The 14695-nt window shown below is 44.3% G+C and overlaps 1 protein-coding gene across 1 annotated transcript; it reads right to left on the reverse strand.

Moving 5' to 3' along the window:
* Positions 1-4167: 4167 nt before the first annotated feature.
* MYADML2 (myeloid associated differentiation marker like 2) lies at positions 4168-5513 on the reverse strand. The gene has a single exon (XM_030207031.1). The coding sequence runs from the start codon at positions 5420-5422 to the stop codon at positions 4514-4516; it is 909 nt and encodes a 302-aa protein (XP_030062891.1). The 5' UTR covers positions 5423-5513; the 3' UTR covers positions 4168-4513.
* Positions 5514-14695: the final 9182 nt, after the last annotated feature.

Below are 14695 nucleotides of genomic sequence, written 5' to 3' on the forward strand. Positions count from 1 at the left end.
TCATACAACAATCCACTCCCCACCCCCCCCCCAGTACAGCATAAATTCTCTTCCTCAAATGTAGACCTACTCCAAAGAAGTTAATGTATGTGTGTAAGGAAGCAGTTCTCTATTTATTCACTTAATTTTCTAGTTCAACCACAGCTATACAGAGCACTTGCTTCATCTTACAAGGATAAAGATCACAATATATACCTTTTATAAAGGTTTTTCCAAAAGGAATGTGTCAGTTTTTGCAACGAGCATTGTTGATAACGAAAAAAAGTATCTTGGTTCTGTGGTGTCTAGTAATTGACTGATGCTACATCACGAGATCATTGATCAAACTGCTGCATAATTAAATACTTGCAATATCGTACTTGGACTCTAGGCAGGGGAAACAATTTAAAATGGTTTGAGAATCTTTTTGGTCTATGCTAATACCATTGGCATGAAGTAGAGTTTTGAATATTTAAGATCCTTTATGTTGCAGGAACCCATCATATTGTTCTCTTGATTTGGGGGTTGGGAAGATGAGAGTTTTGACTTGATGTTGGAACTGTATAAGTTTCTGGATTGGTTATAATTTAAATAGAAATGAGTTTAAACATAAAGGCTTTTCCACTGAAAGGCCTTTGATAAAATTGTATGGCTGAATACATGCTGACAGATTGTGGGTAGGAATTCCCCAAGGGTATAATTTGGATGGACTGGAGGTAGAATTGCATGGAGTAGGTAGACACTTGCAGCGTTTTCAGAGCATTTCAATTTGTGCGCTGTTGGAGTTCATTCTGAGTCACATCGGAGTCTATGTTGTCTTTATAAAATAGGAATAAAATAAGTATCTTCTTGTACTTTCAACATAACATAAACACATAGAAATGAGGCATATAATGACCATGTGATCTCTCCAGTCAATCCATCCATGCCATCTACTATCCCTTCCTTTCTCATAGAGATCCTCTCGTCCCGAGCTCTCTTGAATTCAGATACTGTTTTCATCTCCACCACCTCCACTGGGAGGCTGTTCCATGAATTCACCACCCTTTCTGTGAAGAAGTATTTCCTCAGATTACTTCTGAGTTTATCCCCTTTCATTTTCATGCCCCTTTGTTCCAGAGCTTCCTTTCAATTGAAAGAGACTCACCTTCTGTGCACTTACGCCTCAAAAGTATTGAAATGTCTCGATCATATTTCCTCTCTTCCACCTTTCTTGACTAGCTTACTTGTGGGCTGGGCTATCTGGGTGGCTGCACTGGCCTGAATGGCTTACTTGCTGACTGGGTAGCTGTCTGGCTTGTTTGCTTGCTGCCCGTTACTGCCCTGGTGGTCTAGAAGCCTCTTTGGGGCAGGAGAGAAGCCCACTCTTTCCCACCTACTGTTGCTGCTCTGCCCAATACAGCTGCTTCTTTAAAATGGCTGCTGAGACTTCAAGCGGCAGCCTCGTGAGACTTCCACTTCGAGTCTAAGCGGACGCTTTGAAGAGGTGGTCCATATCAGGCAGAGCAGTGGCAGTGGGCAGGAAACTCCACTCAGAACTGTGACATGGAGCTGTCTGTAGGGGTAGAGGCTGGGATGTTACCCCCATTCCTCACTCAGAAGCTGTCCATGTGTTGGAAACTTCAAGCATGAACTTCTGTTTTACAGACTGAAAGGTCCAAATTATGAATGGGGGGAAAACAAGGGACATGATGGCTGTATGGAAGAATAGGATCGTCCATCTTATAAAATCGCCACACGGATGTCTGTGCAGAGCAGTGGGTTGAGAATCAGAGAATCCTGGTTGAAACCCCACTTCTGCAGTCTGTAATTTGTTGTTGTTTTTTTTTTGTTTTGTTTTAATTGTGAGCCCTCCTTTCTATTGCACAAACCACTAGGCTGCCCCTCTGTTCTGTTCTGCCTGCTCTTTTGTTAAGAATGTCCACCATAGTACCTGAAGCTGTCATAGATCCTGGTAATCCTTGCCAGATTTACATTTGGTGGGGGGGGGGAGGGGAGTAACCACTTGGGGATTAGGGAGGGGTCATGCCTTAATCCCTCCTGTGGACAGCTGCTCACTCAGAGCCCCTCTTTGTAACCTGTACATGACAAGTACCAGGCGTCCATCATTTTAGACTCGGGCGTCCGTTCCCCTTCTGTGACTGGAGTAGAACATCCATATTGTCGGTCTTCCCTAGACCCACCCAAAGCATACCCAGACCACACTATCTTGCCATATGAACGTACTGCAGTGTTAGACATCCATATCCCGCCTTTGTCAAATTGGGATTTGGACGTCCTTGCAATATGGATGTCTAAATGCCAGTTTCTAGAGGTCCTAAACAAGAATAAGGGTTCTAAAATAAGCACCTTATTATCCATAGCACCAAACCAGAATAGGTAGACGTTCAGCCACTTTGGGGGTAATGTTTATCATTTTTACTTTCACTGCATTTAATCACATGTATTCACCACAAAGACCAAAGTGTGTGACAATGTAACACAAACAATATAATAATAACAATCCCATCATTTCTACCATCCCACTCAGAGCTTCCCAAATGGGATCACAGCTTGGGTGGGCTCTCCATAGGTACATTATCATTCTGCACTGCTGGGGGGGGGGGGGGGGTCACCTAGATTTATTTGGCCACTGTGATGGGGTCACGGCCACAAAAAGATTGACAAGCACTGGTCACATAGTAACACAGTAACATAGTAGATGATGGCAGAAAAAGACCTGCACGGTCCATCCAGTCTGCCCAACAAGATAAACTCATATGTGCTACTTTTTGTGTATACCCTACCTTGATTTGTACCTGTCCTCCTCAGGGCACAGACCGTATAAGTCTGCCCAGCACTATCCCCTCCTCCCAACCACCAGCCCCGCCTCCCACCACCGGCTCTGGCACAGACCGTATAAGTCTGCCCAGCACTATCCCCCAGTCACTACCATATAAATGTTCCCAAATGCATAACCACACATAGACTATATGGAGACACACTTCAGCTTTTTTTGGAGCAGGTGTCAATTTGTGTGAGACCATTTCAGCACTAATAAGGATCAGGGGCACAGGCAGGGGTGGGCCTGGGTGGGCCATGGCCCCACCACTCTGAAGGAAGGCCCACCTAGTCTACAGCAGTAGCACAAGCCAACGAGAGGAGGACACTGTGTTAACCTCAGGCTACACCTCTGGTAGGGATACTGGCACACGAGCCTCTGTGTTGCCTTCATGAAACTGGCACTTTTTGGGGCATTTCACATGAGCCTCCAGTTAGGAAAGATTTTCTATGTGTAATGCATGTGTTGCACCAGGAAAATGGTTCTTATAAAACTGTGCCCGAATATATTCACTGACAAGCTAACACGTATATGTTCCTGAAGGTATAGTATGTTATAAAACACGCAGGTACATGCACACAGTTTGTGTGTGAGGACTTGCACATAACTCAGGCTGGTTTTCGCAGTTTGTTTGTTATAGGTACAGAGACACCGGATAAGGTTTCGTGAAATTACCTCCTCCGTTCAGGCGCTCAGTACGATCCTGGGTGTCCAGATTCCATTAAAAAATAGCAGCGGAACCCGGTACTGGCACTCCTCATGTTTTGGCATCCAGACTTACGTCAGCCGTACAGCCTGGTGCATGTGCGATGCCTACATGTGACCCTCTTGCAAATACCTGCTATGTACATTAATCAGGTATTGGCAAACCAGCGCTTCACAGCACTTCACAGGTAATGTGTGCACAGAGCCACATAAGAGCTAAGCAGTTACGCACATAAACACAAGCGACTGCGCTACACACTTCCCCTCTTAGGGGCCATTTTACTAATACGTGTAAGCATCTATGCGCACCCAACACACGCCAAAATGGAGTTACCGCCCGGCTGCCGCATGGCTCTTGCGGTAATTTCATTTTTGGCGCGCGTCATATACACGCATCTGGAAAATACTTTGTACTTTCGGCTGCACGTATCGGACGCGTGCCAAGTGGCATTTGGTGTGCGTAGGTCCTTATCGCCCAGTTACTGCGTGAGTCTTTACTGCTAGGTCAATGGCTCAGACCCAAAATGGATGTGCAGCAATTTTCATTTTGCCACACGTCCATTTTTGGCAAAAAAAATTTTTAAAGCCATTTTTTTTTGTAGGTGCAATGAAAAATGTTTCTGTGCACACCCAAAACATGCGCCTACACTACCGCAGGCCATTTTTCAGCGCACCTTAGTAAAAGGACCCCTTAATGTATAAGCTTTGACACAGTGACTAGGTCCCTCCACAACCGCTTCTGCCTCTTGCTGCAAAGTCGCTGTTACTTTTTGAAGGTCACACTCAAAGGTGGGGGGGGGGGGGCTGTAGAGCAGGATGGCAGGCGATTAATTTCTCACCCCACCTTCACCACACTGCAATTCCACTGCATTTCACTGCTTGTGAAATGTGCCGGGAGCAAAGCACATTTCACAAGCATCTTCAGCAAAAGCCCGCCCTGCTGTGTGACGTACCAGTGTGATCACAATTGCCTTCCTCTCTGGCCCCAGTCTCTCTTGAATTGTCTCTTTAAGGTTGAGTGACAAAGTGGAGACGCTGGGAGTAGACCAAGTCCACAATGTAAAGAAGCAGGTTGAGGTGAGTGAAAATGGTTATCACCAGCTGGCTGTCCCAGGCGCATCTCCCCCAGCTGCACTGTTGTGGGCGTCGCATTGAGCCGTATTTATTGTCAAAACAGAACACGGGCCAGATCACAGCAGCGCTCAGGTACATCAGCACTGCCAGCACTGTGTAGCTAACTACAAAGCGCTCAAATGGGCAGTGGAAGGCTGTCCTCTTCCCTGTCACATTCAGGACGATAATCGCCACAGTGACCACGAAGCAGAAACTGTACACAGCCACACACCACTGGGTGGCCACGTAACGCTTATATTGACTCTCACTGACCAGGGCCCCAAAGATGATGCAAGCCACAAAAGCCTGGACAATTTTCAAGAGGCCAGAGACGGTGGCCATATAACTGCTGGCCTGGCCAGGCCTAGCCCGGTTCAGGAATACTTCCACTACGTAAACAATGAATAATAAGCTGGCGAAGACGCTGGCTGCAATGCGGAAGTCTCTAACTTCACAGCCGATGGGGTAGCAACTGAGCTGAACAAAATAGAGAGCGTAGATAACCACCGCCGTAATGGACAGAAGTGTGGCCAGCATGGCGAAAGCAGCAGTGAAATTACCCCAGGAGAGGACATGCAGGCAGCTGTGCATACGTGTGAGTTCACATGTGATGATGAACACTGTAACAGCAAAACAGAAGCACCATACGACAACACAGAAAGTTCCAGCAGCTGCACTGAACCCTGCTCGATGAGCCACCAGACTGAATGTGCTGCATCCAAATACTGCCTGTAACAATCGGGCCACACCAATGGGAGACGCCACGGCTCCCACATTCAGAGCATGTCCATCCACATTCTCCATGTCGCTCCTACGTGAGGTGATGGTGGGCCCTGATTCCTTGTCAGGCCTCTTTTGTCCCAGTTTAATCTCCCTGTGATTGTGGCTCTGCTCAGGCTGTTGGCAGCAGACACGGGGTGGTGCTTAGACCCCTAGGAAGCTAATGGGATCTCTGCAAGCCTGTGGCTTTGCTTCTCTCTTCTAATTTTGTTCTCTGGCCTGTGCCCAGTTCTGCAGCTGCAGCTCATGGGTATAAATAGCAGGGCTGTATTAATAGTACTGGAATGGAATGAATAAACTTTGACCCCCATGAGACTGTCATATACTGGTGTAGCTTTACACCCAGACTCCCCCTTTTAAGATTTAATTTCAGCCCTAGTTCTCTCTTTCAATTAACGCATGAGGGGATCTGTCTAGAAAGCTGTAGCCAGTGTATCCAGTCAACAGGTAGCATTCATTGCCCAAAAGTGTCTATGAGAGAAGATAAAGGATTATTATCTCACTACTTCCACCCACTGATCCTCCAGACCTCTTTGCTTATCCCATATTCTTTTTGCTTCCACCACTTCTGTTGGAGGCTATTGCATGGATCCATCACTCTTTCCATGAAGAAATATATCTTTTTTAAATCATTTTGATTGTTCAGAACTGCTTAATACACATTAACATATAAAAGATGTAACACATGTCCCATTAAGTTGACAAGCAAACAAGAATCTAAATTGAAGCATCCCAACTTTTAATTGTTCTACATTGTCCGATTAGGAGTTCAACACCCTGCTAAGTGCTACATGTGTCAGGGAACTCTAAAAAGGCTCCCTTTTGATGAAGTCTCTGTCCTTTTATAGAGTCCAAATCAGTCACTCCTTCTCACTTTTGTGACATCAAAGCTATCATTTGAGATCCCCATTGTACAAGCATCGGTGGATCTGCCATCAACCAACTGAATAATATACATTTTTTTTGCCATGAGAGTACCTTTGAGTAAAGGGAATACCACATTATATTGATCACACAGAAGACCAGGGGGCAAAAATGGTGATTTTTGGACATTACCAAAACATATGACTCAGGGTCGCGTTAGGTCAGGTAACCTTAGAGCAGACATCATGCTGTCATATGGGAGTCCTCCACCTACAGTCCTGCCAGTGGGTGGTGCTGTTTCGCTATCACACTTTCAATAATGAGGGACAGGCAGGCTCTGCTGGACTCCAGAGAACCTGCCTGTCCCCAGTGGCGTACTAAGGGGGGGGAGGTGGGTGCGGTCCGCCCTGGGCATCAGTCGGCAACGCTCGTTCGCTGCTCCCTCTGCCCCGGAACGGGTTACTTCCTGTTCCGGGCCAGAGGGAACAGGGAACGAGCGAAGCCGACAGGCGCGTGGCACCCCCCAGCAGGTAAAAATGCACCCGGGGGGGTGTCGTTTCGCCGGGGGGAGGTGTCCTTCATTTCGCTGGGGGTGGGGGGGGTGCATCATGATCCACCCCGGGTGTCAGCCACCCTAGGAACACCACTGACTGTCCCTAATGATTAAAAACACAATATTGAAACACTGCCCCCCACTGGCAGCAATGCAGTTGGAGGAACTCCCGCTCAGTGCCCTGAACGCCCTATGAGCAGACATGTACCTTCTCATCCTCATTTCATATTGCATTTCTTATAGCTGAACATTTTCAGTAACATGATAAGTACCTAATAAACAAGGCTTAACAACATCCACCTGAATTTCCACTTGCAGTTCACCTACTACAAATGTATGCTAAAGAGTCAAAATCTGGCACTTTACAGATATTTACGATGATATTTCAAAAGGTAGAGGGAGCTATGCATCAAGACATAAAGCAAAAGTAAGAGCAGGGAAGGTCATTTTCATGAGGAAACGTAATGACTCAATTGCATATAACGGAATGCATCTTGTTGCCTTAGGTCATTATCCTTACAAAGCGAAGGAAAGCTTTTCATGCAACCTTCGCTGCTAAGATATGCACAACATCTTTTTAAGAGAAGTAAGATCAGGACAAAGTCCGGACTTGGCGATCGCCTATTCTTTTTTTAACAGTGACCATGACATTACAAAAGTACAATATATAAATATCTCTATCTCATCCCCCACCTATCCTTATTCTAAATTACATTTCAAAGTAATTCAAGTACATTGATATTAATATAGGCATAAAAAATGTGCACACAGAAAAAAAAAACACCTAACACCTGTGTAACAATACATGACAAGTGTTCCACAGAAAGAAAGAAAAAACACCTAACACCAATAGAAAAATGGATGTGTAACAATACAAGCAGTTCTTTGAGTTAGTCATGAGTTTATGATGTCGCATGGTTTATTTATTAGATTCTTTATCTTGTTTTATATTGTGTTGTATTCTGCTGTCATTGTCAATGTGCAGATTATGCAGAATAAAACTATTGATTAAATAAATACACAAACATACTTCTAAAATAAGTCCACAAAAAAATGGAAAGAGACTTGAAGCAAGGAATGAATAGACAAAAATGAATGCAGCTAATTCTCTTATATAATATTCCGTGAAGCTTATCCTGGCCTACAATGGCAACAGCAGCACCAGCCTTTCTACAAACAGAATCAATACAGAATCTCATCTGTGAAAGTTCAAAGAAAACATACTTAACAGAAGAAATAACAAAAAAATACATCTACAGGGAAAGCACACCGAAAAGCAGCACTTAAGGCCATAGTAATCTGTTGCCTAGCCAAGAACTTCATCTGGGGAGCACCATTTTTCCGGTGTATAAGTAAGATATCTGCCTTCCTGACCTTGAGGCTAACAGGCTGGTGTTGAATGTAGATAAGACCAAGGCTTGTTGGATCTCTGGTCCTCACTGGTTCTACTTCTGTTTTGACCAGGTTTTTCTGGTTCTGAATTCCTTTAAATATCTAGGGGTTTCTATTGACCATCAGCTTTCTTTTCTACCTCAAATACTGAGGTAGTTTGGAAAGGTTCTTGTATACTCCACCAACTCCGTTCCATTAGGGATTATTTAGATGAGACGGCCTTACAAACTTTCCTTCGTACCCTTTTGTTATCCAGGCAAGTCTATGGCAGTGGCCTATGCTGTCCTTTGTCAATATGCTCTGAAGTGTCTTCAACCACTCCAGAACGCAGCTCTGTGCCTATTGGGAGAAGTGTATAAGGATGACCATGCGACACTATTGTTTATGTATTTTCACTGGTTGCCAATTTGCTATAGAATTCCATTTAAGATTCTTGCGCATAAGACTTCTTGCTTGTAACCTTGATTTCATTTTGTGATCCCAGGAGGATTCTTCACGCTAGTAGAGACTGTAATTTTTTTTTTTTTTTTTACAATCTTGCCTCTACTCTTTGGAATCAACTCCCAGAGTTTATTCATGGTGAGGTCTCTTTTAAAACATTTAAGATTATTTTAAAAAATTATTCTTTTCCAGTAGGCCTGCCTCGGCATGTTTCCTGATTGACTGTATTTGTGCTTGGAAGCAGGTTATTGATTGTGCTTTCCTATTTTTTTTTTAATTATTTTATTTATAACTATTTTATACATATAGTCAAGTATTCAACTTGTTTGAAAAGTGGTACATTTCACTTCACATATACATTTATAAGTAACCTTTAAAAAAAAAAAGAAAGAAGAAAAAAAAAACAATTGAAATCCCCACTCAAGTCCACTAAATGGGATTCAAGGTGATAGAAAGTGGAAATATGCAACGGAAACAACTTTATAAGAACATTCACTTGAGAGGTTTACAGGTTACACTATCCGGTGTTATAAAATAATATATTTCTAAAGGGAAGATGACATTTTCAAATTTCCTTATTTTGTCTAGACACTAGAAAAGCTGTTAGCCGAGCCGGTTCAAAAAATACATATTTAAGGGATTGGTATTTTACCACACATTTACAAGGAAATCTAAGAAAGAAAATTGCACCCAGCTGCAACACTGCCGGTTTCATCAAAAGAAATTGCCTTCGCCTCTTTTGTGTCTCACACGAGACATCAGGAAATATCTGAACTTTTTGGCCTAGGAACACTTTGTCCTTATTTCTAAAATACAATTTCATTAGCCATAACTTATCCGGTGGCAAAGCCACCGTCACCATCAGTGTTGTTGGTACAACAGGATCATTGTCCGAAGATTCAAGTATAGCTGAAATATTAAGGTCTTGTTTCTGATTTTCTTGATTTAATATTGGTAAGTAATAAATCCGAGAAAAAGGTGGAATCATCTCTTCTTTCAGTTCAAGTATTTCCAATAAATACTTCTTTAACATTTCCCTTGGAGGTTTGGACAATTGTCTTGGGAAATTTAAAAAGCGAAGATTATTACTCCTAACTGAGTTTTCCAATGATTCCGTTTTTTTTCTAAGGGAAGTCAAATCTTTAATCATAATCTCTTGTTGAGTTTGGAGCTTTTTAACTTCCAAATTCATATTATTGTCCATTTGCTCTAATTTTCCAACTTTAATATCCAAATTTTTGTTTTTTGCTCAAGGGCTACAATGTCCTGATTCAGTTTATTTATTTGCGGAACAAAAGTTTTTCCTAGGCTGACTATCAAAGTCCACAGCGAATCTAACGTTACTTCAGCTGGTTTTATAATATCAAAAGTAAATTGTGTGGGTGGTACCTCTTTCTCCAAAGGATTCTCCAGTGTCAAGCTTCCAGCTACTTCCACCGTCGATGGAATAGGTGTTTGTGTCTGGGTCCTCTGCTCACTTACAACCGGATTTATTTCCTCCCGGCTCTGTACACTTGCACCACTTCGGGAAAGCAAGTCCAGAGACGCCTCGGTTGGTGTGCTGTACCCCGCTGGTTGCGGGGGTGGTTCCCTTAAGTCGGGGCTGAGCGTCAGCTCGAGCCCAGGAGAAGCTTCCGGGCCTCCACATGCACCGGCGCTACTCAGCGGGCTGCCATCCGACATTTGAAACGCCGAAGTAGTTGGAATTGACGCTGCCTGAAAAAGCGTTCGAATATCTTGAGAGGTAAAAACTTGCCGTTGCGGAGCTTTGGAGGCAGGACGGCCCCGTCTTTTCGGCATGTTGAATAGTTGATAATTCAGAGAGGCGTCAAGTGTAACCTGCTAGCGTCTCAAAGGCGCGGCCATCTTGAATCCGGTGTCGTGCTTTCCTATTTTATTCTGTTTTTATTTCTTTTATATTTTATACATTATAAACCACCTAGTTCTTGAATACTTAGTTACATCTATATCTGTATATTTGGATTTTCAGATCATTTTTGGGCACACTTCCTTGATAAAGCTTTGGGAAAAATGGGATCCCGTCGGGAGTATAAGTGTGCTTGAAGTTTTGATCATATAAACTATGTTGGATGCACTATGAAAGTACTTTTTATTCTTAAGAAAATTTACTAAAAAGGAAGATGTTATTTATATTTAAATCTTTTTTATTGAACCAAAGTGCAGCTTTGAACAGGTACATTACTATGCAAGGTACATTTACAGAGAATCTGTAGTTCAACTAAAATAAGATACATGTATATATTTGTACAATTTTTCCCCCCTCCTCTACCCACTCCCCCCCCCACCCTCTCCCCCTTTGCTGCCAGTTACAGAGAAGGGAACCTCCCCATTCAGACTAGGCTGTTCACATGTTTAGCAGGTGGCTACGGGTCCTAGAGGGTAAAGTGTCCAAAAAAGGGCCCCATCTGGTAATAAAATGATTTTGTATGAAAGGAGGTTTTTTGGTCAATGATGATTGTAAGTCTTGGTGGTGACTAAGTTTATGTGTGAAAGCACTGAAGCACTGATGATATGAAATGATTTTCACACAAGGTTGTGGAGTGTGAGTTTTGAAGAGACTCTATTCAAAGACTGTGAGCAATTAATTTTCCTGAACTCCCCAGGTACTACTAAGGTAATGAATAACAGGCAGATGATCAAAAGCTCTGCACTGTTCCAAACAGTGCTCTAAAATAGCGCTGGAACAGCGCGGGGCTTTACCGCACAGATGATCAGAGATAATGCATGCAAATTTAAGCAGCGCAATTATCTCTGATCATGGGGTAGAAGTGCAGCACAATCCTCCCGCACTTGTTTGACAGGTCTGGGCTGTCAAAATCCCAAACCTGTCAAACACAGGGGCTAGAGGTCCATGGGACCACCAGGCCCTGACTACCCCTGCCCCGAGTAATGGGCGCCGGAAATCTGGCGGACCTCCGGTCCCTCCCCCCCCCAGGTTCAGGGAGGCCTGGAGATCCAATGGGTCTCCAGCCCCCCCCCCAAACCCCCAGAAAAAGACTCCCTGGTGGTCCAGTGGCCGCTGGTCAACCCCCTCCCTCCCAGCAAGCGACAGGGGTGGGTGGACCTCCAGCCCACCCCAACTACCCAACTCCCAGAGTTGTCTGCCGCCGAATCTCTGGTAAAAATAACCCCGAACCCCCTCCCAGCCCCCCTACCTTAGTTGGAGGAGGGATGCAGCCTGCCTCCCTCCCTCCTCTTCCTTCGATGCCACAAAATGGCAGTGCCCAGCCCTGCCCAGGGCATCCTGGGATGTGCTGGGCAGGGCTACACACCGTATAAGGGAGAGGAGTGAGGCAGGCTGCGTCCCTCCTCCAACTAAGGTAGGGGGGCCGGGAGGGGGGTTCAGGGTTATTTTTTACCAGGGATTCGGCGGCAGAGAACTCTGGGAGTTGGGGTGGGCTGGAGGTTCGCCCACCACTGTCACTCGCTGGGAGGGAGGGGGTTGACCGGCGGCCACTGGACCACTAGGGAGTCTTTTTCTGGGGGTTTGGGGGGCCTGGAGACCCACCAGATCTCCAGCCCTCCCTGAACCTGGGGGGATGGGGTCATCGGGGGGAGGGACCGGAGGTCCGTCGAACCTCCAGTCCCCTGTTGTTGGGGGGGTGCTTTGTGTTGTTGGGGGGAATGGGGGCCTGCCAGCATGCAAATGCATGCTGGACAGGGCTCACCATTCCTCCCCAATGATCTGCAAACCCTAACACCAGTTCGGAGCTGGAGTAGGGTTTGTCGCGGCCAGCGACCCAATCTTTGGCGCGCTGGTCGCTGATCATTGAGGATGAATGCGTTAAGCCCCGTTTAGCATGCATTTGCATGCTACTTGCAGTAAGAGCCCTCGAGCGCATTGTTTCACACGCTCAAGGGCTCTAATCATGGGGCGGTAGCAAACGCCGGTGCTAGTATGGTGCTAACAGCCTTTAACGCCAGCATTTGCTTTTGATCATGAGGGTATAAGAGTTTAGTTAGTTTAATATTGATTCCTGTTTAATTTACCTGTTATTGTGTGCTATTTATCCGTTCACTGTTCTAACTTGTTATGATAATAAATCAATTCATTTATTAGCTCCATTTGTCCTGGACTAAGAATCCTGGTGGTTTGTGTTTTGGGTCTGTGGGTGCTTTCTAGGAACTGTGGGGCCCCTGGAAGTGTGGCCCTAGTGTCCTTCGAAACCACTGGAGAATTAAGTTGTGGGTGGGAGACTCACCCAGAGGCAAGCATAACCCAGCAGATGTGAGGAAGGGTATGCCAGATTAGAGCACATGCACAGGTGGTAGTGGGCCTGAGCAGTGCTTGGATAGACCCTCTAGGTAGCCGCAGGGTTAGCCCCAGGTGGGTATTAGGTGTTCCGTGACACCTACGCTTCTGTTTTGTATTATAGGCTGCATCTTATGTACTTCTGTTTTTGTATGAGAACAGTAAGTGAACAGAGCTTCCTAACAACATTGTCTGGTGTAAGTTGGTATTCCACCTCTAAGTTATCCTCCAATATGGAAGGATACCCCACAAGTGCAAGTGTTATTGTGAGTGTAAGGGAGGGCCATTGGGCCCAAGTCCCCCCTCCATTAATTTATTTATTTATTACATTTATATCCTAAATTTTCCCCGAAACCAAGCTTCAGTTCAATGTGAGTTACAGTTTACATTAAAAATACAGAGTTTGAATTTCAATAATAGTGAAGTAGTATGATAAACTGGCTGAGAGTAACAGATTAGCAAGTAAACTACAACTACAGCTACAACTTGGCAAGCCAGCCAGGAGACATAGGGGGCGCTATTACGTCCCAACCTGGAGCCAGGAGATCACACTAGAATTTCCTGATGGCACCTCATTAAATCATGGAGACAGTGGAATCTCATGCCGTTGAGCCCCTACGTCTTGCCCCATCCTTGGCCACCTTTAAATCTAGACTGAAAACCCACCTCTTTAACATTGCTTTTGACTCGTAACCACTTGTAACCACTCGCCTCCACCTACCCTCCTCTCTTCCTTCCCGTTCACATTAATTGATTTGATTTGCTTACTTTATTTATTTTTTGTCTATTAGATTGTAAGCTCTTTGAGCAGGGACTGTCTTTCTTCTATGTTTGTACAGCGCTGCGTATGCCTTGTAGCGCTATAGAAATGCTAAATAGTAGTAGTAGTCGTAGTAGGATGAAGAGTCATCCCAGTCTTCTGGATCAAATGAGTTATCCTGGTTGTCCTGACCAGAAGTGTTATCCCAGGAAGAAAATGTGGAAGAGTGGTAACACAATTTTTTAAAATTATTACTGGAACTGGTAGTTATTGTGTTTAAGTGCATAAAAGGCAGCCCCTTTAAATTTGCAGTGGCCCTAATACAACAGTCATCTCATACACTGTCGCGCAACTTAAGAACGATGCATGAGCAAGCTTCCTTCCGCAGATTATTGAAGACCCATCTTTTTGAAAAAATTTACGGAAAGAACCAAAACACACAAAGTCCATACTTACTGTTCATTAATGCATCATACATCCACTTCTGAACTCTCATTCCCGTAATATCACATCACCCATACCTTTACTCACAGAAAGATATATACCATATGTCTTCATGCCTTATTATCGCCCTCTAAGCTCCCATTGTCTCCTTCCAACGTTTCAATGTTTGTGTTCCATTGTTACATTCCTTAACGACACCTCGATTGTCTCGCATAACTCTGCACAATGTAATCCATAACCAATCTGTAACAAATTGTATTTCCATCATTTAACTCATATTGTAAGCCACACTGAACCCGCAAAAAGGTGGGAAAATGTGGGATACAAATGCAATAAATAAATAAATATGTTTCTCTATTTAACAGCAAACTTCACTTTAAGTTTATCTTTGTCTAAATTGCCGTCAGTATGTAATTTGGTGAAAGCACACGATACGTGTGCCAGAACTGATACCTGACACCCTTTTTTACTGTTTTAACATATCTCCTTTTCCTATAATTCAAATCTAAGCTTCCACCCCTTCATAAGGTAGTAAACCTTTCCAAGCATAGCTTTGAGGCATGGTCTTTA

The sequence above is a fragment of the Microcaecilia unicolor genome, chromosome 6 (assembly GCF_901765095.1).
Source record: "Microcaecilia unicolor chromosome 6, aMicUni1.1, whole genome shotgun sequence".
In the NCBI taxonomy this organism is placed as follows: Eukaryota; Metazoa; Chordata; class Amphibia; order Gymnophiona; family Siphonopidae; genus Microcaecilia; species Microcaecilia unicolor.

Excerpts from the sequence above, each read along its gene's own strand:
- MYADML2 (XM_030207031.1), bottom strand. The coding sequence starts at position 5,422 with ATGGAGAATGTGGATGGACATGCTCTGAATGTGGGAGCCGTGGCGTCT.